The sequence below is a fragment of the Camarhynchus parvulus genome, chromosome 10, assembly GCF_901933205.1.
Source record: "Camarhynchus parvulus chromosome 10, STF_HiC, whole genome shotgun sequence".
NCBI classification, from domain to species: domain Eukaryota; kingdom Metazoa; phylum Chordata; class Aves; order Passeriformes; family Thraupidae; genus Camarhynchus; species Camarhynchus parvulus.
Genome location: NC_044580.1, coordinates 7,925,969 through 7,952,934, shown reverse-complemented (window position 1 = coordinate 7,952,934; position 26,966 = coordinate 7,925,969). Strand labels below are relative to the sequence as shown.

General features: G+C 35.3%; 1 protein-coding gene across 1 annotated transcript in view; it reads right to left on the bottom strand.

The window, feature by feature from the left end:
• Positions 1-26,966, bottom strand: part of WDR72 (WD repeat domain 72) — a 99,739-nt gene that overhangs the window by 28,806 nt on the left and 43,967 nt on the right. Inside the window, exons 15-18 of the mRNA XM_030955426.1 lie at positions 18,515-19,332; positions 15,692-15,783; positions 14,144-14,226; positions 9,443-9,554 (exon numbers count right to left, since the gene is read on the bottom strand). Coding sequence (XP_030811286.1) covers positions 9,443-9,554; positions 14,144-14,226; positions 15,692-15,783; positions 18,515-19,332 — 1,105 coding nt within the window. The remainder of the gene's footprint in view (positions 1-9,442; positions 9,555-14,143; positions 14,227-15,691; positions 15,784-18,514; positions 19,333-26,966) is intronic.

Here is a 26,966-nt window from a genome sequence, read left to right as displayed (position 1 = left end):
CAATGTTCTTTTCTGTCCTATCTTCCAGTCTATTTTCTTTTTTTGGTGACTTGCTTTGCTTTTCCTGGAACGCGTGAGGCAGGTGTGCCTGCTGTGCCTGTTAGCTCAGACCTTCTGCTGGTGTTTTTACTTTATTTCTAATGTACTTGTAACCAGTGTAAGTCCTTAACCATGTACAAGTTCTATTTTAAAACATTCCTAACCATACAACTAAACCATTAAATTTCATTACATAAAAGCACAGGTTTAAAGTCATGGACATTTTTTTTTTACTATTCCCCAATATAATCTGCTGACAGAAGCATAATTCATATAATACACTATATATCACACCTTGACACAGATAACAATGGTCACTAGTGAAAGGGGGCCCTATTGAACCTTTCAAGGGGACATACTAATTAAATAATAAATTCCTTCCTGTGCATTGAGAATGGCCTTAATCTGCTAAAAATATCTGAGACACACCTATTAGAACAATTTGCCTAAAATACCAAAATGCTACTTTTTACTGAAAACACAAGCTAGGACCAGTGTCTGCTTAACTTACATTTTAAAAAAAAATGTCTTTTCGGTCAAGACAAAGACTTATGTTCATTTCCAGCATTAAACTCGACAATTTGGTGAGATGCAAAACCCTGACAGCACTTAACGTCCAAAAGAAACAATAATTTTTAGCATTACCATATTATTAGTACATTAAATTGAGTTTGCATGCTTTAATTATGTCAGATAGGTTTTGCTTCTCTCTTTTTACACTTCTGAAGAGAAAAAGAAAGGAAAAAAAGAAATCCAAAACCTATTCAGATAAATGAGTGGTAGAGAGGAAAGAATACACAGACGAGGTACTAATTATTCTACAGGAAATACTTCCTGGATTCAGGTTCCTGCTTCACCCTCTTCACTAGGCTATCTGAGCATCTCCTAGTAGTGCAGCAGGTGATGTGACTAACATCCATCATAGGAGAACAATACTGGCACCTGGTCTTTAGGGAATTAGTGATACATATCTTCAGTGTGATATAAGTTGGATTTTTCCAAGAGTAGGGAGAAAAAATTCTTCTGCTGAAACACTTGGAATTTGACAAAAAATTTCCTCAAATACACCAGAAAGCTTTCTGTATTCTTTAATTCTTACTTCATTTGAATAGTCATCTTTACCAACAATGCAACTGAAGAACTAAAACATGATGCTAAAGCAAGATAGGACACTTGGTGGACATAACTTTGGTCCTTAAAATAAAGCATACAGGGAAACATTAAATAAGAACCAGCCATGAGAGAATGCTGAACAATTAAAGTTTCAAAATCTGGAATTCATTGTGTGCTGATTGGTTCCGTGCACCATGCAAATATGAAATATTATTTCTCTTAATGATGCTCATTTGTTTTGAAACAACACTGAGTTTACTTTTATATAACAAAGAGAAACAGATTCTGTCCACATAAGACAGGAAATACAAAGAGATGCATTAAGCCTTCTAAAAATGTGTACAGGTGCAGAAGTGCACCCAGAGATGAACACATGGTCCATCCTGAAATTTAACAGCTCTGTTGAGATACATAGTGGTGATGGATATATGTACCTCCAACTGGTTCAATATTTCCTTGATAAAGAATACTTTTCTTGGTAGGAAAGAAAGGCTTATTTTGAACTATTTCCATTTTTTGTTTGCTGAGACAGATGCCTTGATCTCATTATTAGAGACAAGCACTGTTCAGTTGTGTCAATCTGCTGTGTGTTAGCTGGGAATCTCTACTTCCATACTAATAATGACTTGTATAAATAAAGCAGTTTTACCTTTCAGCATGTTTTTCACAAAACACATAATGAAAAATTTCCATCTTACTGAAAACTATTAGGAGCAGCTTGAAGTAATTTCTCTTTCTGCAAGGTTTTTTTAAAAACAAACAAAACTATTAAAACGTTTAACTTTTCTTACTGCCAGATAATATTAGTAATTCTGTTGGTTCAATATTTGCATGATTAATTCTTATAATTTCATTCCAAATATTGTCTGTTATTCTGGAATTCAAGGACAAAAACATTTCAAATATATGTAGTTATAGACCAAGTTCAGGAACTCATTCTCTATCTCCTAAAATTTAAAAAATATAAGATGCAAAATTCAAAGGTACCTTGCTTCATATATCTTCAAAAAGAATCCCTTCAATAAATTGTATTCCAATTACATGACAGAAAACTAACTAAAGCATGACAAAAATTGTTAACTGCACACTGCAGATTGTTCTGCCTTCACTGCTGCCCAGTAGAAGCCATAGGTAACTGCAGTCAAAATGTCTCAGAAAGACTTTATTCCCCATAATAAGGAAAATTCAGACAACAGAGCCCAAAGAAATCATTGCCAAACTCTTGCAAACATGTTTGCAAACATGGCAGCAATATAATAACATATTGTTGAGAAGAGAACTTCTGCCTGGGGGTCATCCCTTTATCCATGCTGTTCTGAACCACTCCTCTCTCAGAAAGACATCCAGCTCTACAATTCTTCTAGGGTAGAACCTGTTGAAGTCTTTCCTGCCCTATGTGTTCCCATAGTATCATACATGAATATCGAACAGCAAAGAAATTAATAAAAATAGTATCAGGAGATTACAAAACATCAATACAGCACAGAAAAACCCTAGAGGGTGTCTTATAAATATGAACAAGGTATTCTAATACTGTGTTACCTATGGCTGTTAGCACAGAGCTCAGTTTCAGTGTTAATTATAGACTATACACAGTACTACTTTTTCTCCCACCTCTGCCTGCCTCTCATATTAGACCCATCTAGAAAATCTCCAGCTTTGCAAGAACTATTTGTACAAAAAATTCTAGGGGAAGTGCTAGAATTTAAGTAATCTATTTTTGCTATTTTATTCACAAGATTTTACAGAGGTTGGGTGAGCAAAAAAGCACAGAGAAATAGGGAAACATCACTAAGGCCATCACTCTGTCCTCTTTATTGTCTACACTCCTCAACAGTGTAGACAATAAAGAGGACAGAGTCTGAGCAGTTAGAGATGGATTATTACAAATTAAAATAGTAGATGAACAAACTTCAAAATATAACCTAACCAAGGTGAAAACCTCCAGGTTTTGTTCTTTCTACCTTTGTGAATAAAATTAACACTGTGTTATACAGACACAAATGGATTAAAAAGGAGAGTATGACACATAAGAAATGAAAACATTACTTTGTAGCTTATACACTTATTTCTTATGCTATGTTCAGATGTCTTCCAGTTGTAAGGGTTTATTGGACCTTTGGCTCTGTGACAAGAAATCCAAGACTCCAACAAGGATTTCAGGTTATATACTCTTGGCAAGTCTGAACACTGTGTTCAAGTAAGAACAACTATATAGGCAAGAAGACATTCAGACTAAGGAAACAAGATGTGACAAGGAGTGGCTCCTCAAAAAAACCCCAAACTAAACAAACCCCTAATGCAACAAAAGAACAAAAACAAACCAAAAACAACCAGTAGAAGACAGTCTTAGAGGAGACTAAGTAACAGGGACTATTTGCAGTTCCTTCACTCATTACTTTGAAGCCCGAAGTCAGAACTGTGAAATCTTTCTAAGATGAGTATTGCACTTCACCAAATGAACTTCTAAATAAACAGAAGAGACTAAAAATGAACCAATGATAATTTTATATGTCTGTATTAATAGCTCCTCCCCTCCCAAAGTATTTACCTTTAAAGATTTAAATAGAGCCTTAGAGATACTTTGCATTCAGTAAACACTGAAAAAGCACATAGAAACCAAAACTGACTAAAGTTTATTCCGCATTTGAATTTAGAATATATGTGATCCTTATGCCTCCTTGACCAGTGAATCCTATCTATCCTAATGTTTCGTAGGAGTCTGAGATGGCGCCTTTTGAATTTGATTTTGTGTAAAAATACACACCAAATCTGATTTCTGCTACATTAAGGAGTCCTCTGGTAAAATATATGACGCATGGAATGAAATAAGCTGTAGTTCTAGAATGAGTCTTTAAGCCTACTTCCTTTAGTACCTGACCACTAATATTAAAGACTACTGGATCAAACTACAGTTTTAATTCGATATATAGGACATGATACAGTGGTACAGTTAAACTGCAAGTTAGATGCTAAAATACCGCATTGATTTGTATTCTTTTACTGGAAATATTTGTAATATGAAACTAGGATACAATATACTCATTTTTAATGCATATTCCGTACAGAGGAAAGCTACTGCTGTCACCAGGTTATGCCCAAAGTACGTTCTTCAAATAAATGTTAGATGAATTGGTTTGCTGTTTCTCAATCTAAAATGAGATTACAGATGAATCTAATTCACATTAATAGTGATGAAATGTTGATTACACAATTCCTACACTGCTTATTGCTAATGCACACACAAAAAACTGGCCTGCACATCGTTTTTTAAAATAGCCTGATGTCCAATAATTTAATGAATTGTTACATAGAGGAACTTGCCCAAGAGCACAAAATACCAGTTCCACCTAAAAACTTTGTCTTATTGGATGAAATGTTTGTGCGAATAAGAAGACCAGATTGGATAAAGAAATTTCATTTTGGAGATAATTTACTGATTCCCGAGATTCTGTTGGAGTTTTCTGGACATTTAGTATCTCACCAGAACACAAACAATATTAATTATATAAATGTGTTTATAGTTAAAATGTGTCAATGCATTTACCCCCCAAAAAGTTACTTCCTCAGCAGCCAGGCAACAGAAGTTTTCATTAAAATCTTGTGTAACTTTTGTTGGCAACAGTGATCCAAATAGGCTAATGCTCCAAGTCAGGATTATCTTTTGGGTCTTGGATTGTTCAAATACAGAGTCAGAATGCATATCTGGACTAATATGAAAAGACAGTAGGTTATAACAAGATGACAATGTGAAAGAATATATCAGAGACCAAGCAACCCTCCTCTTTCACTGCACTTCCTTGACAAAACCTTCAGACAGCAAGCAGGCAAGGAGTTTCATTTGCTATGTAGAAAGACAGACACAGAATTACTTCCTAAGAGCTGCCATAAAAAAGTCATCTGCAACTGGACAGATTTCTGAAAGGCTGACAATGGAAGTGTTTAAAGCCCTGTGCCGCAGGTCACTATTCCTCTCTAGTGAGCAGGAGCTGTTATATCCCGCCCTGCATTGATTTACCATTACTGAACTGATTCCTCATTTTAACAAAACATATCGTTAGATTCTAGGTAAGTCTTTGACAATTCTTTTCACTGGCCTATGGAATTCAATTGCCACGATTAATTTCACTCTGGTATTTATCAGCAGAAGCTTTTTTCCTGCATGAACCAATTTATTTAATTGAATAGTTTAAAGGGCTCCAAAACCACATACAAAAGATGAGGTTATAGCTAACAGCTTTCAAATATACTTAAAAGCTTGAATCATTAGCAGTTGCTTAAACTAGGAATTTTTAAGGGCAAGGCAGAATTTATTGCCAACTAGTCTCAGTGCTGTGATTTTTTCACATTTCATTTTTTCACAAGTACAGGAGGCAGTTAAAATATTAAGCTGTATTTAGGAATAACGCCTGTACTTTGCTGTCCTTCCATTTTTCCAGTTTTTGGCATTCCAGGAGTATCACATGCATCCTTTCCTCAATTTATTATCTGAGTATTAAGTTCTTAAACACATTTATCCCCACATTTTTTTTTTAATGGTAAATAAATCCAGTTCATCAAATTTCACAAAAAACTGAGGCACACAATTCCAGAAAAACTGGAATGCTGTAATGCTGTTCCAGATAAGAAATTTTGGCTCCCTGTGTATTAGAAGAAACAGGCATCAAAGGATAGCACATGAGAAACTGTTTCAGTGCAGTAGCTATTGGGAAATTGCAGTCCTACACACAAAATGCACCTGGAGGTGAGAGAATCTCATTTCTAGCTCTTAACTGTGCAAATATTTTGATATTTCCACAAAAAAAAGGAAAAAAAGTCTGTAGATGACTCATTGCTGAATGCCCTAAGGATAAGCAATGAGTTACCACTGAGAAAGATACAGGTTCAGATCTACTCCAGGAGGGAATATCCAATTTCTTTGTGTCCAATCAGTGGGCTAGGGAATGACAACAGTGGTATTATCCCCACACTTCCTCTGATCAAAGAAGTTCTGCACGTGACCTGGTATGGATTAGGTATGTACGTCATAAGATCAAACACTACAAATGAAAAATGAATGCCAGCATAGTTCCCCTTAGCTTTATGTTATGTGGATATAAAAGTGGATAAATAAATTTTTAAGACCTGAAAATCACTGCCTGTGACTCACATGAGAGTAGAAAACAACCATACTGACAACCTGTTAAATAGTACTATTAACCTGAGATTATTGCTGTGTAGAAAAAGGCACAAAGGGATAAAGTCCAATATACATTTTCAGAATTATGATGCATGTCAAAAAAATTAGGGAAAACCTAAGCTTCTTTAAAGAACTGAAGAAAATCCTGCAGAAATCAATAGTAAGATTGCTATCAATATGTTTGGAACAGGTCCAAAATTATTATCTCTGACATTAACATAAAGAAATTGCAGCTGTTTGCATTTATAATTCCTTTTAGCAACAATGGAAGAATGTACTAGGACAGAATAGAGTTAACCCTTTCTCTGGTATGCTTTACATGCACAGTTTGGGTTTTTTAAATTCCTTATCTTGGTTTCTGGAGAAATATAAGTTTGGTGACTTGGGTTTTTTCTTTTGTTGTCGTTTTTGTTTGTCTGGAGTTTTTTATTCAAATAAGCAATTCTGTCTGTATGGAACCACAGAAAAATATGGCATTTTAAATTATTCATCAAGTGAAGCTGTTGTCTACATTTGATCACCCTTAACCATGAAGTAAGGATGTAGGAACTTCAAAGGAATAAGTACCTTCCTGAAAAAAAAAAGCCCCAATTATATAATATACTATGAACTTCAAAGATTAAAAGAGAATGGCAAATTCTGAAAGTTTGTATTTTAAAAAACCAAAAAAACTTCTATTCACTTCCGTGGAAATTTGTTGAGTTAAATAAGATTAAACTTCTCTAGATCTAACTTAATTCCAAGTAAAGCAAAATGCAATGCAATACAAAACAGTGATGATGGCAGCCAAGATTCAGATTCTTTTACTTTGGATCAGAGGGCACAAAGCCAGTCTTGAACTATAACTTAAAAACCCAAAACAATATTTAATCTTTACCTTGATATTGCACAAGATGTCAACTACTGTACAGCTCATAAATACAGAATATTTAGTAAATTATGACATGCCTATTAGATAAATTACTAAATCCAGATAAACTTACCTGTCTGAACAATTACACTGGTCATGGACTTACTCCTGCTTGGGTTTGTAATAATTTCTGCATATCATTTCAAGACACAAATAGTTATACTCTTTCATATATTAGAAATCATAAAATTATTTTTTCAATTCCCTATGAACTCATCAAGTTTTACAATACATATGACAAAGCCTTACAAGCCAAAACAAGAATACATCTGCTATTACATATTGTGATAAATAATGCAACAAACAGAAGTGGAAATGAGAACAAAAAGAAGTCTAATATAATATTAAATACAGTACAAAATCCCTTTTCCAATCATTCTGTATGTTTTCTGCCTCTTTCAGACTACATTAAATTCTGAATATGTAAAAACATCCACTCTACTTTGCAGCATGTATTTATGTAGTTCAGATCATGGAGCATGAAAAAGTCATAGCCAGTACAAATGCTTATGCATGTTGTTCTCCTAGCAAAGCAACTTTCTAGATGTTTTTTGAATAACCATCTTAGGTTAAGAACAAAACTACAGTAAAAACTATCTGTTACTACACATACAAAAAAATTCCCTTTTCTGAGAGTGGAAGTAACTCCCCATAATTCATAACTTGGTTGAGACTTAATTAGAATTAAACATCAATTGACTACTAGAATCATACCAGCACTTTTTATGTAACAGAAATGTTTTTTTCATCTAGTACAGAAAGTTTTGAAATAAACCCAAAGATCTAAACACATTTGGACTTTGAAGACACCTGCATTTGCAACTTTCAATTAGTTCCATTTTAGCTGTAAATCTCTGTAAAAATACATCATTGAAATATGCCCAGAAAATTCAGGAAATTGGAAATTAGGTCCATACATGAACTTTACAGCTGGGGCTGCTTTAGTTACAATGCAGGTTGAGCCAAACCACATCAACAAAATGATTTGAAACAACATTAATTGTAAGCAAAGTATAAACTCATATATGACAATCACTGAAAGTGTTTTTCATTTCAAAATTATAGAGACACCTCTTTGTATTGTGGCCTGAAGCAAGTATCACTGATCATTTTTAGTATGCTGGAACAAGATATTGGTAACAAATTTTCATGACAGACACACACACTCAATGAGATAATAAATTAGTTTCCCAAGTGAAGGCTCACTAATAAGATTGGATCTAAAATTTAGGTCACTTAATTTTAAGACTCAGCTAATGGGCTAAAAAAAAAAAGAGTATAACTTCATAACATAAATTCAGGTTCAATCTTTTTTACCATAAACATTAGCACCATGGTAAAGTTGCAAAGAGTAAGCTTCTTGAAAAATGAAATGATCTAATTGTAAAATGCATTTGATATCTCCTTGCATGGAGGTTATTTCTAAAAGAAAAATAAAATATTCTGTATTACATTATGAAGTTATAAAATTTAAGCAATTAATTTTTAGTGCTGTGTAAGGTCTGATGTCACTGGAAAGATAAATTTGTAAAACTTCTTTCCAATATGATTTATTGATTCTATTTCAAATACAGTGCTTCTTTTATTTGCAAATACCAGACCTATTATACAATCAAAGAAACTTTACCTTTTCTTCTTTAGTATTCAGAGATGATGAGAGAGTGTGAAAATCCTTTAACTCCTTAACAATCATACAAGAAAACTCCTAGCCTTATAAAGTCAGAAATAGGCCATTTGGCTTATCTCACACAGAAATACAGTATTGTGAGCTCTACTCCCAGCTTGCTCTGCTTTCTAGAGGAAGTCCTTTTAAAATTATATACCAACAAATTTTCCACTTACAAAGAAAAGAAAATTTTCTGAGAAGGATGTTTTACAAGGTTGTGTAGTGATAGAAAAGGGGCAGTATTTAAAGTGAAAGAGGACAGATTTAGCTTAAACATAAGGAAGAAATTCTTTATTGTAAAGTTTGAGGCACTGGAGCAGGTTGCCTGAAATTGTGGACGGCCCATCCCTGGGAGTGTTCAAGGCCAGGCAGAACAAAGCCTTAAGCATCCTGGTCAAGAGGAAGGTGGCCCTGCCCATGTCAGGCAGTTGGAACTGGATGATTTCTATAAGGTCCTTTCGAACCCAAACCACTCTATTATTTTTAATGTATTGCAAATCCCTCTCCTCAGTCTTTGAGAGTGTCCAAAACTTACCATTTCCATTCTCTACTATGGCCGATGGCTCTCTGCAAATTGCTGTCTTTCTCAAGGGATTAATAGTCCTCTGAACTTCTGCCAGCAACACTGCTTGCATTGCTTCAACAATCTGTCATAAATGCAAAGTATTATTGGATGATATCAGTACCTCAAGTATTTATCAAAGTATTTGACAATTTTAACCAACTTGCACAAACTCTGGAGACTGTCCTGGTGAATGTTATTAGAAAAATAAGTCTTTCAGACAGTGATAATCATGTGTCTCTACATGCACACTGAGGAAAAAAAAGGTTAACTAGATGGCAATAAAATAGTGTAAGTTGTCAGTCAAGACTGCTTCCCAATAAACATTAATTTTCTTTAATGTGAAATCTAGAATCAGTCACCTACTGCCTCCTTGATTTCAAGGATAAACAATTACTAACAAAATATGCTAATAAAACACAAGGTGATAACAGCTAATAAGTATCTTCATTCTTTTTTTCTGATGTGTGCAAAAGTGCTTGATAGACTGAATAATGATCTTGTTATCTTGGGGGGACTTGGTTTTGACTATTTTAGAATTTCTGGCATCTAATGTCTCTGATAAAATTAAAGAATGTTTTGTTGTTAGGAGTGATGCTCTATTCCTCTAGCTCAAACATAATACCCCCAAATTTTTTGTCTAACACAGAGAAATATCATTCCTCAAACCCGTCTTACGGAAAAGAAACATCCACTGGAGTTGTGAGCAGCCTGTAAATGGCACTTGCAGTAGCTGATGTACCTCATGTGGGCATTAGGACAATGCAGTGTGGACACTGTCTGACTGAATTAATACTTCCCTTCTCTTTAGCAAAAGGGTGCCATAGGAACTAAGGACATTTTAAGATGTAAAGACACTTATAAAGCACATGAAGACCTTAGACAAAAGACTCCAAACCTTTGTAATTTTTAGTCTAAATTTCAGCGTGGTGTACCTTCTCTGCATTTGGTATTTTCTTCAGAAAAGGAATACAGTTTTTCCCATTTGGGAAGGTATTAATTCTCAAGTACAAGAAATTTCCTGAAAAACGGGGTGAATCTAAGGTTTCAACCTCAACTTAAATATGAATTTAAATGGAATACAAAAACTTTAAGTTTAATATATGTTATTATAAACATTTTCAGATTATACACTATTTAAATTATTAAAAAGCTATTAAAATTATTTAAGTTTCACATGGCTAAAAGTTGATATGCAGAATCCTTCAAACTGCCTGGAAGAGAGATCGTTTCAACTCACTAATGAAGTACTTGTCCTCAAAAATACCTATAACTGCCCTTGTAAATTCAAATCATTAAGTGGAACAAAGGCTGTGGGAGTCCTTTGTGGCAAAATCCTTTATTGTAGACAAATACACCATAGTCAGGTCCACAATGTAAAAGTTCACTGCAAGTGAACCCAGCCCTATGTGATTCAATATAGCACAAACCTTCATCTTGTTATAATAGAACTTTATTTTACAGGGGACACCAAAGGCAGTTTCCAGTTCCTCACATCTATACAGCCCTGAGCTTTGGGGATTGCAGATCCTGACTTTGCAGCAGACTCTTACAATATATCTATAATAATTAAGAAAGAGAAAGAAACACGGACACATTTTCATTGTCCTGGGGAAATTTTTGACAAAACAATTCTTACAGAGTAACACAAAAGAGATCTGCTAAGAACCTGTCACTAATCTGGATCAGATGCTCTTTACTTGTATCACAGCTGTGCATGCCAGGCAGCCTCTTAAAGCAAAAAACTAACAAATGGCACAACAAAATCTTATTGTAGAGGCACCTGTAGATGTCTCTGCATGTTACTTGACTGTGTCTGTATCTGCATTTCCACACTGCTTGGTGTGGTTTCATGTTTAGTTTTGTCTTCTCATGAAATCTTACTCCAAAATTTATATACCTCATCTACCCTTATCACCAAGTTTAATGATCTCCAGTATTTTCCTGTTTCTAACATGTAACAAATCTACATGAGCACCTTTCATTTTCTCTGATCACTTTCACTTTATCTTTAGCGTCCTTCTAGATATAAATTTGCTACCTTATTGACTACATATGCTTTCATTATTTCCCCTATAATCGTAATTGCTGTTGAAAATACAATGTGTTTTTTAGTTTGGATTATTAAATGTGACAAATGATACTGCTTCTTTGACTGAGGACGTATAAATAACATATGTCGACCTATAAATACTGATATTAAAAGTGAAAGATAATTGGTAGACTCTGAAGCAGCAATAATACAGAGTAATGCAAAAAGACAAGTGAACAAAAGTCGACATAAGTTGTACTGTTACATCCATACTAAGTTATCCTGGCTTTCCTTTCTACACTTTATCAATTACTTCCAAGGATTAATATTCTCTTTCTGATGAGTGTGTTTAAGGAGAGAAGTCAATAGATATCACTCCTGGTTACTGCTCAGGCCATAACCTCTACAGGTGTGAGCATTGCAGAAACTGCCTCCCAGGTGCCTCCGTAACAGTCACATCATGGGGCAAAAATGCACATCAAAACATCAACTGCAATGATCCAATCTGCTTCACTCTAGTTCTGCACAGTAATTGTCAGGACAGTTGTCTAGATACTTCTACTGAACTATATATTTTTCTCCATATACCTCTCTGGAAACATGAACACACAAGTCATTTCTGGGTGGGATGGGAATGTGGCAAGGAATGGCTCTATTTTATCTGAAAGAACAATAAAACAGATGAAGATGATCCTTCCTTTCAAATCATCCAGGAAAAAGAAAATACAAAAAAATATTTTAAAAACATACACATTTTTGAAATTCCATTCAGAAAATGACCTCCCTACAGTCTTCAACTTCCAGAAGTCAGTAGACCCTAGAAAAAAAATTAGCAGCAGGTTTTTTCATCTCCTTTGTTTGCACAGAATCTGTTACAGTGCTGTAAGGAGATGAGGAACCAGTAACCGGTAACTCCTTTGTGTCATGCTTGAGAGTCAGTATCCTTCACAGAAGATCACAATAGAAAAAGTTTTTAAAAACAGCCTAAATAGGGATGGTTTTGGTAAATGTACATGAGTGCTTAATCAGGCTGCTCAGGATTAATAAATTGGGCATTAAACTGTGATTACATAAGTAAGGTTTCAACAAAACCATCTTATTGTCAACAAAAACTATAGTTTCATATAAACTAGTGGTCATTAAATATCATACCTACTGCCAATAATTTTTTTTTTTAATCTTAAAAGTTTTATAGCACTTTGGTGGCAAGCAATCTAAAATCTGTGCTACTAAGTGGGTTATCAAAGCTTAGTACAGCTAGAATGCTGTACCTGAGTAATGTTAAAATTTGAGAAGCATTAAGAGCGTGATATTTGCAGTACTTGACAATTTCAGTGTCTTACATTTAAAGTCTCTTCAGGTGAAAAATTGTGAGGCAGCTTATTCCATATCTTATCTTTCAGCACACTAACCTCCTGTGCTAGATGAGACCAGTATCATTGCATACACTGGTCATTTGCTAAATACACTCAAAAATATAAATACATAATCTCACATAATCAGTTATGCTACAAACACAACTTCATAAATATATTAACTACTCTCTGAAGAGTTCCAGTGGCTGACCAGGTCAGCAAGAGATTTTATGCATTCCACATGACAATTGCAATTACTGAAGTTTGAAAAGGAAAGGAAAAAACTCTTTTTGTAAGAGAAAGGGGAGAGAAAAAGAATTCAGAAGTAATATGGAAGATGTGCAGACAGCAGGAATATAATAAACAACTGATAAGCTCAAGATGAAATGCTGGAATCAATTGAATGTGAATATTTGCAGAAACTATTTTTGTCTAACAGAACAGGGGACTATTACTGGAGCACCCCTGCAAAACTCAGCTCTGGAAAATATTCTTTGCATTTGAAGTAGCAGAGAGTTGCATTCAATTTCAAAAGTAATATCATAAACTAGATTTGTAGCAGGTATTTGCCTTTTCTGGAATAAAATCCATTGTTGTCAGAGTATAACATCTTGAGTTTTGGATCCCTGAATATTAACTCACTCAAACAACAACACAACTTTATTTAAATGCATATTTCTAAAATGAAAAATGGTCTCTAGATTTCACTGCTTAGATTGTTTCACTGCTGCCTGTCAACTCCCAAAAAGTAATTTATCTCTCAAGAGTTCAGATTCTTCACTAATAATAGGGATGAGCATCATCTGACCTGAAGAACTCATAATTACATAACTTGCAAGTTGTTCTTAAAGACTGTTGTAATAATTAAAGACTCAGGATTTTTGCTCTTCACTAAGGCATTTTCAGTCTCTTCTATAATAATACATTAATAAAGGACACTGTTCCTATTTTGGCCTTTTGTTTTCCTGGAGCCAAAACTGGCATTTTTGATGTAAGTTACATGTGGTTGTTAGGGAAAAAACTCATTCCTTAAATAAATGCTATGAATAGGAGCACTTAGATGAAAGATTAGTAGGAGAGTTACTTTGTCACATCTAAACATTTACTTTAAGGCATACTTCATACTGTAATACTAATCTGCTTTCCACAGACCTGAATGGCATGACTTATGTAATCGTTTCCCCATAAATTATAGCTATTAGGTCACATTACTGATCCCAAATACTAAATTACAGCAAACGGCACTTAAGGATAACATTGCTACAACTGACACAGGCTATTTCCCACCTTTACAGATTGGTCGTTCCAACAACAAATGAGTTTCAGCAATGAAATGCTCCCAAAGTCTGGGGAATGATATTTACTCTTACCTGAAAAACACAGATAGTTTATGAATTGACAATATATAGAGAAGCACACAAACAGAAAAACATTTTAACATCTTTAAATTTTCAGCAACATACCTGAAAAGATCTGAAAAAATGTGATTTCTTAGAACATGCTCTCATCCAATATAATAAACACAGAGTGTTCAGACAATCTATTGCTTTAACATTTATTCTCATCCCAAATTAAATTAGTGTTGGGTTTTGGGGGGATTTTTTCTGGGTTTTTTGTTTGTTTGTTTGTTTGTTTTTGGGTGGGTTTTTTGGGTGGGGTTTTTTTTTGTTGTTTTTTTTAAAACAGAACTGATATCCCATGGAGTATTCTTTCACCACAACTTTCTAAATACATTAAGAATACTTTCTGTTTTGGACTACTTACCTATGCATTCCCTGTTCTGCTGTCCAGTCTGTCCTTGATGCTAAAGAACAGGCTGTTCCTAAAATCTCTGCTATCTACAAGTCTCAGATCAGATTTTAATTTGTGAATCTGAACAACTGTATGAACTAGGAGATATGGCATATAAATTAGATTACCTTAGAATTTTTAGGTCACTCAGTAAATCTATTTTTATGTTCATTAACATTTTAGTCACCATTTCCATGCATTTCCCCTACTTATTTTCTACTGTCATTTGATTTTATGTTCCATCTCTTTTTTCCAATAGATATTTCTGCTGTCATTGTAAGTTCGACAGCTGGGGTGCATATAAGACTCAGAGAAGGAAAGGTAATTAGTTTTTGATGAAGATATTAAGGTTTACCTACACAGCACAGCATCAAGATTTGATGTCAAAGAATTTGCATTTTCAGTCTAGACATAGCTTATTCCATAAGAGGAACATTGTATTTTTCAGGTAATATGTACTGAAAAAATGTCCATATTCTGTTTAGGTTTTTATTTAAATGTTCTTTGGTTAGTTACGTACTGCAAACAAACCAAGGCTGGCTTGCAAAGCCAAGATTGACGAGCGATGGCCTGTGGGACATCAACAGGAACAGATTACTTTATTCTGCCCTGAGCCAGAAGTCTAAAGGCATTATTGAACAGTCAGGATGGCTCTTGTATTACTAAGGCAACAGTTTGCTTGAAGGGCTGTATATATTATTGGGTGGGCACGTAATGGTGATGAGGGAGGTGGGGGAAGGGGTTGAAGTCAGTGTTTATCTTATTACACTGCTGTTTTTCTGATTGCTGGAAAGTGTCTTTAGAAACTCAACTAAATGTCTTATCATAACAGGAAAAATATCATTGATTCCAGTTAACACTTTGTTTACACATTCTTCATGATATTCACAAAAGAAACAGTAATTCAGTTTCTCTGTTCGCAGACTGGACAGCATAAAGAGCAGCATTTTTTATCATTGTTGAGATTCAATTCTATATTTTAGCAACAAAAAGCATGCAAAACCAGAACACTTAAAAGTTAATACTTCCAATTCACATACTTACTGCTTGGTAATTCTGCATAAAAATTGGGGCATGAAAGTGTTATGGCTTCTACATTTCGCCATTTGTCATGTACAGATTCTGGTTTCTGTGGACTTAAAGAATATGAAACCATTAAACAAAACCTGAACATACATACAAGAAATCTTATGTATTAAGGTAGGGTTGGGGTTTTTTTACAGTAGGTACTCTGATATCAATTACTATCAATGCCAATTAAGTTTCTCCTCAGAAGCCACTCACATTCTTTTGTCTACAACTTGGCATTGAAACATTCACAAATATACAACACTGAAAAGTCTGATCCAAGTGCAGGAACTTAAGCCTAATAAACTTTGAGCCAAATGTGAAGCTGTATTTTGCAACAAAGAAAGAAATTCATATGTAAAGAACTGAATTAAAATAACATTTTCACAAAAGAATTTGTCTGGGTTTTTTCCTAATACACAGGACAAAAGTTCAAGGGAAACTAAAAGTCTTTTTTTATAGGTTTCCCTTTTTTCCACAGTGGTAAATAATTCAGAGTATCATTACAATACCTGGGATTTCAGTGGATGGCTAGCATGTACATATGCTTGCTCTTTCTGAGTCAATAACTCAGCAACCTAACCCTTGAAAACAAAGGATATGGATGGCAGAGAAAGTAAGTAAAAAACACACTCAAAATCCTTGCACAATTTAGAACTATTTCTTTTAAATAAATCACTATAGTAACCTGCATAAACTACATTTGTGTCATTTTAAAAATAATATATTTGCCTTTCAAATTCACTACAATGAACAGTGAGTTGTAACATTTCAAAAGACTTTACAATACCAAACCACTCTGAAAGCTTTCAGTTTGAGAGCTGTAAGTTGGAGACACAAATGTTAAAAAGCAGGAGAAAACAAATTCATTGAAGATCTTTTCTTCCCAGCTTCTTCCTGTCTCTGTCCCACTTTTATGATCTGACACATTTTGCTGCAGGTTCCTTTATTTTCACAGGCTGTGTCAAGTTGCAAAAAACCAACAGATAGACAAACATCATGCAAGCTGTGAGAGCTGTCCTACTAACTGCTTCTGCAAATACTGTGGTGAATTAGAAATCAGTATCTAGGTTTCTTTTCCCTTGAGCATTCTGCAGTTTTGGATAAAGCAACTGTCCAGAGATTTGGCTGCATACTGTATTTTTTGAAGGAAAACTCACCAAAATAACATTTATTAAAGATGGCAGGATTTATATCTTCACATATCCTAGAGAAAACTTAAAAGAATATAGCATTGTTCTGGGGGGAAAAACAAAAAAACAAACAAAAAAAAAAGGGATTTTTTTTTTCCTTGCAGCAGGATGTCCATGTCTGGCAAAAATGCTTGATTTTGGTATCCTAATTCATTTCAATTACACAATGTCTTTCCAAAAGAGTGCTTTCCAAAAGGCAAGCATAAAGTACTTTTTTGCATGGAAAGGAATTCATGCTCAAGCTGGAATCCTGAAACAAGTATTAATGTAGGTGTTCGTATTGAATATGGACCAATAGGCAACACGATTAGCAGCAAAAGTAAATGAGAAATGTGCATTTGTCCTGCAGGATGGTGCACATGTCTTGAGAGAGGCTGAGTGCCTGGAGCTTTGTGGGAGATGCAGATATGTGCTGCAAGATCAATATTTTCTGTCCCCCCTTCTTGCCTTGGGGCCATAGCATCACCAACACTAAAGTTAATTGTCCCTAAAAAACTAAATACAGACCAACACTATGTTTGCCAAACAAAAAATTCGTGGACAATATCCATTGCCTGATTAGCATGCTCTATTTGGCTTGGTGAAATAACGTTGAGCGTGTTATTTTTCCTTTAATGCTGAAAAAGCATTTAGTCAATAAATTTGCTTTGAGTAACATAAATGCTATTGGAGATGGTTTTCACAACATAAGGGCTGATGAGGCATTCACTCCCAGGAGCTGCCATCATTACTGGGGGCATTGTACTTCAGACAGTATAACTAGGGCAGACTATTCTTCTCTCTTACGTTTTATTTATCTGTGAAGTCAAGGCTTCCATGGCAAAGGAAGTATATTGCTTATAGGGAGTGGAAGTTTAAACAGCACAAATGTGCTTAATGCACATCTCGCTATGTGCCTAAAGAGACCTCATTATTCTACTTAGTTTGAACTGTAAGGAAAAGAGTGATCTCTGAAAAAACTAGGTGTAAAGCCAGATAATTCAAGCTCTTGCTCTTATGAAAAAAAAATCTTGCATCAGTTCTCATTTAAACAGAAAAATGTAAAAATTTCATCCTGATCTCCTTTTCTTCAAAGAACATCTGTCAAAGAGCTCTAGAGAAAGAACACAAGCTCCATTAAAGTACATATTTAAGAAAAGTTTGTTTCATTTTTCATCGCTACAAAGGAAGAGAAGACTCAGACTATTCTTAGCTGTAAGGGACACAGAAGGACCACCAAGCCCACCTCTTAAGTGAATGGTCTATGGAGAGATTGGACCCACGACCTCAGTGATATCAGCACTATACTTTAACCAACAGAGTTAACCTCAAGAGTCCTACAGAAGGAGTGCAGAAGCTGAAAGTATGGAGACTTTGTTGAAGATCCTCTTCCCAAAAAGTATGTGACTGTGTGTGTTACCTAATAAGCTTTTCAGAGATAAGGTTTGGGGTAGGAATAATACCAATTCAATAATTTATGCTTAGAGATTACTCTGCTGTGTTTGATTACTCTGTGTTTTTGGAACAGAAAAGTATAACCAAGTGCATTAGTGTGACTAGGAGGAATTAGATTTGGATGTAGAGGCATTAGAAAATATAATCCACTCATAATGAAGAAGTATCTTACCTTTCAATTTCATCTGTAACTGCTGAAGGTGTGTTAATTATCCTGTAGATTAAAGCTATTCTGCTAAATAAGAAAAACACTGTTTCCAAGTCCCTTGTCCCATAATCATTATTCTCATGTCCATCCTTCTGTCCAAATTGTCCTTCAGTTGCAGCAAGGTACTTGTTTGATAAATCAAGGACTCTTTTTGAAAACAAGTTGAAAACTCCATGTTCTCCTAGCACACCACAATCAGTACATTTCCATCCTGGCAACATCAGTGAGAGGTGGTTTTCATCTGACACAAGTCCAAAAGAAACAGGACACTGAAGCCTCAAGATGTTCAGGTGTCTTGCACAGAGATTGTCTATCTCTTTATCTACACCCCATGGTAGGAGACATGACAAAAGCAGTTTGGCTGTATCAGTTGCCATGTTCACATCAATGTTTCCTGATGGCTGCATTCTGATCTTTCTTGAACTCTTCATTTTTTTCCATCTTTTTATGCCACCACCTTCTTCCATAGGCCTAGCTGCATTATTATCCCTGTGAACTTGGTCTGAACAAACAGTCTCTGCCTGCCCATCTGCTTGAGGTACAAAGGCAGCAGTTTTATTTCTTTTTAATGTCAGTGCCCTTTTCTCAGTAGTACTTTTAGCTCTTTCTAGAGTGTATTGGCCGTGGAATGATTTTGATGACTTTAATCCATTGAGTTGAGATGAGAGAAGTTCCTCAAGTTTTTCCAGGTCAAATAAGAGAATATGAAAGTTTGCATTATTCCATTTTGTCTTAGCTGGTAAAATAGCAAAGGGCTGTTGGATGCAGCTGGTATCAGTCAACTGAAAGAAAAATATTAAAAGTCTAAACAGTTCTTTGTAATTTTCAAGATATCAGCATAGAATTGCCTATGGAATAGAGAAAATCTATTAACTCCATTAAGTTCAATTAAATTATATTTACTCAGTTTTGATTAAGTAAAAAAGATTTGCTTCCAAATAGCTTAAGACACCCAGAGGCATCTGTGTGTAAATACTATAAAGCAGGCTCCTTCAATTACACAGCCATACTGTAGGTAGCACATATCTTTGCAAAAACTCTAGGCTGGTATTTCTTCCGCTAAGTCTCATTTCAAGTTAAAAGGATTTTTGGAAAACTTTAAAGCATGAAACCTTTTTTTTCAAAATAAAGCTAGAGAAGCAAATTCTACAATGCTGCAGGATTTTTGCAAACCCTGAGTGTCTATGCCTTTTTATAATTTGCTACATATATATATATATATAGAGAGAGAGAGAGAGAGAGAGAGAGAGAGAGAGAGAGAGAGAGAGAGGGGATGTGTATGGAATAAAGACTACGCTTTTGCTATTTCAAAACATGCAAAGCTACCTCCTTCTGAGATAAATCACAAAGCAAGGACAATAAGAGACCTAGGTAAATAAATCTACACACAATTAATTCACCTTAGCTCCTCAGCTAAAAATAATTAAGAGAAAAAGTTTAATAAAATGTTTGTGAACATCTAACTTTATCTTGTGCCACCCTATTTCCTACCTGCATCTTTTCTAGAATTCTCCATACTTTTCCCCCAACTTTGAAGCCCATTCACAGCAATGGCAATTCATAAAGCATAATTTCAATTCTACATACTAACATAATAAACACACATGGCTAACTGCTGTTGTTAATAAATGACCAAAGAACATAGTTTTTGAAACCAGAAGATTTGAGACGAGCTACAGCTTCTCTCAACTTTAGAATCACATGTTAAACTGTAGAAGTAACTTGATGATGATGAACTGTCAGCTGAACATAAGGAAATGTTCAAACATCCTCACAAAAAAAATTAAAACTTACTCCATTTTAGCCTTGCAGTTTCATTATTTAAATGATAAATTGTCATTAAGAAGAAAACTTTACATCTTTTCTTTTACCAGTGCCCTTGGCACAAGGTGGACACTATGCTGTGACAAACTCCAGTGGAAGGGATGTCTCCAGGCAATTTGAAAATGACCTGATGAGTTCAGAGTGACACAACATCTTATATCATAATCCTGCAGCATCTACCAAAGTATGTTTTACCTTCAGGGAAACACCAGAAGTGAGGGAAAATAAACTCCTTGTTGACACTTCTGCCCTTTTCTTTAAGCATTTACGACTGGTATGTTTTTATTGTCCTGCACAAGCTTATGCTCTGAGCACCATGCTCAGCCTATTTCACCTTCACAAGCAGAAAGACACATCAAGAAGCAACTTTTCACCTCAGTAATACTTCTGCAAACCATCATGCCAGCTTCCATATGCCAAATGATACAGAATTTTCCAGATCACTCTTAGTTTTAATTTTTCTCTGATAATTTGAAGCATTCCACTAATGCAAAGAACTTTCTGTTGAACATAGTTAAATCTCAAAATAAACCATCACGTGTTAGTAAACAGAGCAGCAACCAGCTCTTGCTGGAACACAACGTTGTTTACCTCATCTTTCTCATGACCACCTTACCCAACTTCTTTTACATTACAAACTATGATTTTATAGGATTAGCTATTTTTAAACTGTTAATATTTTAGTACAAATAACACAAGGAAAAAATTGACTGCATAAACTCTATGACATGCGACTATTTAGTTTTGGGCAATAATATAATTTGGCTTTTTGTTATTTAGGGAATGATGCTCCCAACCAGATGAGAATGTACTCTAAATACATAATCTCATTTAAAGATCTCCATAGGGAGTCATAAGTAAGAGATTATAAGTGCTTGTTCAGTTTTTTTACCCTTTTCCTTTTTTAAAAAATAATACATTGCAGTTAAGTACTAGGATTATTTTAATCTTTAATTACGCTGTTTCCTAATAGATAGGGAGAACCCCATGGAATGTAAATACTGGAATTCACAGGCTAGCTTTGACATTAATTGAAGCTATTATTATTTAGCTTATCATTTTCTACACACTTATATTTGCTTGTTTAACATTTGGAAACCTTTAGTGAAATCAGCATCCAAACAAAGGAAAACACAGTGACAATGGCAATCCATTGAGACATCTGGCGATGCTACTACATGTGAAGTCACAATCAACATTCATGTTTTATTGGCAATATGAAAGCTTATTGGCATTAATCCTAAAACTGTCTGCCAAGTTATCTTAGCTCTCTGCCACAGGCATTTCATTCCAGTGCAAGAAGGTGGGCATCTAAAGCTTTAGACATAAAATGCCATTTAGGACACATAGGCAAGCTATTCTCTGTAATAGAAGATTACAGAGAATGGAAAGACACCCATAAACCTAAATACAAACCAGAGAGCTGGAAACTGCGTTTTTTGAATATTGAAAATCAGATGAACAGATATTTGCATTATATATTGTACCTTTCCTTTCCTAGTTTAACCATTTCTAGTTTTTAAGTTTATTTTTGACATGAACAGCCTACTGTTGGCTTTAAAGAAGCAAAAAAGGCTGACTACAGACTAAAATTACATCCTGACACTTGTGAACCTCTTGTACATCAGTGACCCACAGCAGAAAATGCTTTCTATGTCCAGGAAGGAGCAAGATTCAGGGAGGCTTTGAAAAGCCAAGCTATTTTCCATGTATGGCCAGTATCCCCTAACATCTCTCCAGCTTGCCACTAAAGATGTTTGAGCCAGGATCAGACAAGAGCTAGAATAAACTACTTCATTTGGAAGGGAACTACAAGGATCATTTAGTCCAACTAGGCTCTCCAAATGCCCCTTAAACACTCACTGGCTTGGGGCATTATACACATCTCTCAGAAGCCTGTTCCAATTTTTTAGCATGCAATTCATCACTGCTCCACAAGTTACAACCCTGTTCCTCTACATCTTTTCCCCTTTACTCATTCTTAGCACCCAAGGAAAAGTTTTCCTTTGACTATGGGGAGGGGGCAGCAGGGGGCTGTGCTTCCTGTGGCCCCCAACTGCATCAAGACATGCCATTATCTTTAACAGACACATCACATAAAAATTTTATGGGAAGTACAATTCAAGTGTTATTTTACCTAGCTGCCTTCTCATCTCTAAAGGCCTTTTTCCACCGGGATCCAACTTGTTCTGGGAATGGTATTCCACTTAAAATATACACTTCCATTAGCTGACAGGGATTCCCATACTTTTTCAGCTCCTAATATGTATGCACTTTCTCCACATATCTGCTTTCTTTACCAGAAGTATTCTATTGTGGGTTTTGTACTAAAAGCAGATTTGACAGGAATGATCTTGACATTCATTTTAAATAAAGGAAACAAAGTGGTAAAAAAATCACAAGGCAGAAATTTGAGAAGGCAAAATACCAGCACCAGCATTCAAAATATACTTAGAAGCTGCTTTGATACCACTGAATAGAAATTGCTCAGTTCTCACAGCACAAGTAGTACCAACTCCCATGCCAAGCAAGTCCTGAAGTATTAAATGTGTCTTTTCTTCTAGACTTACAGACTTCCTTATTCATTGCACTCTTGCTTTATCCCAAAACATAACAGGATAGAAGCGACAGAAAATTCGTCCCAAAGTTCCCAGTGCCTGCAGAAGGAATCATGATGTACAACCCTAAGTGGGAGCTATCCTGTTGATAGCTCATATGCTGATTCTAAATAAGTTTTCTTAAATTATGTAATATTTAAGGGGTTTAATTCTGTTCCTTTGAGCTTTCCCCTTTGAAAGAACATCTTTTGATTCATAAACATTGAACAGGTTCAGTCCCCTCCTTTATCCATATCTTGCCACCTACAAAGGCTTAGAAAAATATTAGACAGAAGTTGAACAACTTTAATGGGAATTTTTAGGTAGATTAGGCAGGGGGAGACTGTAGTGATGTGTGGAGCTTACATGAAATAATGCCAAAGAGACTGGAAGGTTGTTTCATTCACAGAAGGTGCACCGCTGTTTTATTTTTCTTGAGGCCAGGGATTTTCTACTTCTGATTTGCTTGAGAGGTTTTTTTTAAGATATATACCTTTATATTTTGACAGCAATTAGGCCATTGGCTTTTAATACAGATACAACAGCTCACTGAAGGACATGATAAAAGAGTAAGTCTTACCCAATGGACTTTTAGAGTGTTTCATTATTAAATATATTTACTATCAATAAATTAATGCCAACTTAATCATTAAAATACCGGCATCCAATTGTTTGCTCAGTGGAGCTATTCTGTGAATATCCAATTGTGTGAGTGTCAAATTGACATATTTTCAAACAAGATTTTTTAAACAAAACCCAACATGGAAGCATCAAAACCACCATATCTTATAGACTCTAGGAAGTTTTTTGACACGATAATTTTGGAAATATCACAATGATGTTTGATAATATCAATATGTTTATTTCAATGAAATTAACAATTGTTTTTGTTATCTGTCTTCACTGTGGTCTTTTTATGACACTAAAAAGAAAATAGAAACTGTAAAAACATATATAATGTCTGAATCAGTTTCATTAACAGTACACATTTTGATTTTAAGAAACTGAATTAAGGAGAACCTGCTATAGAAATGAAAGAGGAGGGTAGTAGAATTTGTCAAACAAAATTTATTGATGGGTGAGAATTTTTTGTGTCTTGATCAGGGCAATCACTGGATTGTCAACAGAAGTTCAGCAGTCATAACTTCTCAGAATCCCATCTCATCACTGATCTGGCTCTGGGCTCACAAAAAATAAGTACAATCACACATCTGCTTGTAAAAGCTACTTAGGTACTCCTACCCTCCTGTTACATTTGCACTTTGGGGAGATTGAAGAACTGTTAACTGAAGCATGGTTACCACACCTAAGGGTCTTATACATGATATTGCCAATGACAGCTCTATTTTATTCTACATAATGTTTTATCCTTGATGGTGGGAAGGAATATGTGTGTTAGTTTTTGCTGGATTTGAATTTGCATTTTTCAACTGTTTTTAACTACTGAATGGGTTAAAAAAATCATCTTTTCTTGCAAAAATTTTTCTCTTCAACCTTTTTAATGGAAATAGTAGCATAAGAGTACCTGCAAATGTGTCCCCAAAACATAAATCTATCTCAAGCATAGTTTTGCAAAATAGGAAACTTGTAACTGTCTCTTGAATTGTCACAGAAAACAAATACATAAACAATGCACAAAATGGCTGGCACAGTGTAAATTAAAGCATTAAATTTATTTCTAAATCCTCTGAGCCCTCAGTTGCTAGAGATGGTAGTCAATAGGAGTAAAAAAAAATTGCCTCCTTGAAATGTGCTTGGTGAACAGCAGCTTGATGATTGGCAGCACAAATAGAAGACAAACGAGAAAGCCTTCAATCTGCAGCTGATGCACAGGAAGAACATGGGGAGCTGAGTTTACAATAGAGAAAACATTACCAAGCTAATGGCACAGGCAATCGTTTGACCACCATGCATCTCTGATAGCAGCAGGGCATCCATTTTCAGTTAAGTGTTAGAGTACCTTTTTGCTTTCTCTGACCACTGCAGGGGTAAAACAACCCAGTGCGTGAAACCCACTGACTGGTAATAAATTACTATATTGGATACTTTTTGTTTTCTTTCAGCAATGACTTTACTGTGTGTTCTTGCTATCATTACCAATTAAAGTGGAGCCCACGTTAGCAAGCTGTATCTAACTGTATATCAGTCCTACGCTCCAATTGCCTTGGCAAGAACCACAGGGTCAAGAGACTCCTTTGACCTTTATCAGCTACGTCTCTCTGACCACTCACTATTTCAAGCAATCTCGACTGAACAGATGGACACTTTTGCAGACTCTATAAAGCTTAGAATATAAAGATAAACGGAATTGTGTTTGGGGCTTCAAACTGGTTTATGAGCATAAAATACAGTTAGCAAGTTCCACAAAAACCTCAGATTTCAAATAGCACATCTTAAACCTATGCCATGAATGGAACACCTCTTTATCTACTGGGAAATTGTATCTTTTGGATGTGTCTTCTACATATAAAATGAAAAGCTTGATGTAACTTATGTGTTTACTTAGCATTAAGTCACTTCCAAATTTAGGAAGCCTAATTTACTTTGATACTAAAAGACAAGCAAGAAGAAAAGCTACTATAACCTTTTCCCATGACAGCACAGCATACAGCACATGATCAAACATCATTCAGTGGAACAGTACTAAGAGAGTGAACACCACTCATCTATTTTATGACTAGAATTTTGATGCAATAATTTAAAAAGCAAGTTCTTTAAGAAATGTAAGATAGAGAAATCTGAAATGGGGCTCCAAGTTTTCCCTAAAAGAAACTTCAAATTCTCAAGGTCATGCTTGAAGAACTGTTAACACTTAGATAGAAATATGGTATTTCAATCCTATTTAGATATTTGTAACATAAAAATAATCTAAGCATTGAATGATGTCTTATTTCAGGTAAATCCCATCAGCAGACCTGCTTTCTTGAGTTCATAATCTTTTTGCAAATACACAGCTATCTTATTTTCTTGCTCTTTTGAAAGGACAAGCAATCTAGGATATGTGCAAAGATGCATTTATTCAAAAATAGTTACAAGCAGCAGGTATATAATGGAAATAGCACTTAAACATACAACATACACCATCTCTAAAATAACCTGCTGAGGAAGAAAGGATGCAAATTATTGGCTACACTTTCATCTCCCCATAAAAACCATATCCACTTCCTAATCCAATATTAGCTCCTATCAGCAGCCCGCATATCACACCCCTGCCTAACCCTGCTCACCTCCCGAGCTTCCAATTTAGGGAGCACGTGATGAGTTTCTGTCAGTAAGAGTATCAATGGTCTCCCAAAGGGTACAAAGAGGCCAGCCTACCTGCCAGAAAGCAACACTGGCTTCTTGCACAGGGTGAGCATCACACAGTTACAGTGTCACTATCCCAAAGTCATTCATATTCCTTAAGACACCTCACCTAGTCACAGGACAGAGGATCCTTTGATGGGGGCATTCAGAACTTTTTTCTTAATCATTTACCCTTTTATAGCTCAGTACTCACATATAAAGGACTATCTGTAAAAAGCCTGGAGTCAGTAGTAGTGTCCCAGTTTGCTTTCACATGCAATTTATGCTCGAACTGAGGCTTCATCATTTGGACAATGCAGTCTTGAACAAATGTGTCAATTCATGATGAATTTTCCTATATGAACTAGTATAACAAGCTGTTTTGAACTTACCTCACATTACTTTTATTATGGTATTCATTACAAGTCTGGTCATATTACTGAGGATACCCAGATCCTCCTAAGAATCCAGCTCCCATGAAGAAAAGGCTACATTATTTTTTGAGTTTGCACCAGTGTTTATCTATCAACTTAATTGCAACATAAGCAGAGTCACCCTCTTTCCTCCCAACTCTGTAATCTTTCTTTTTTCTTTTGTTAAGTCCCAGTGGAAGGCTTTGCTACCCTCACAGCACTTTGAACAGTAACTGTAGCATCACTGCTGATGCATCTGTGGCACAATGTAAGTAATTAAGCCAAGGAGTCTTCAGA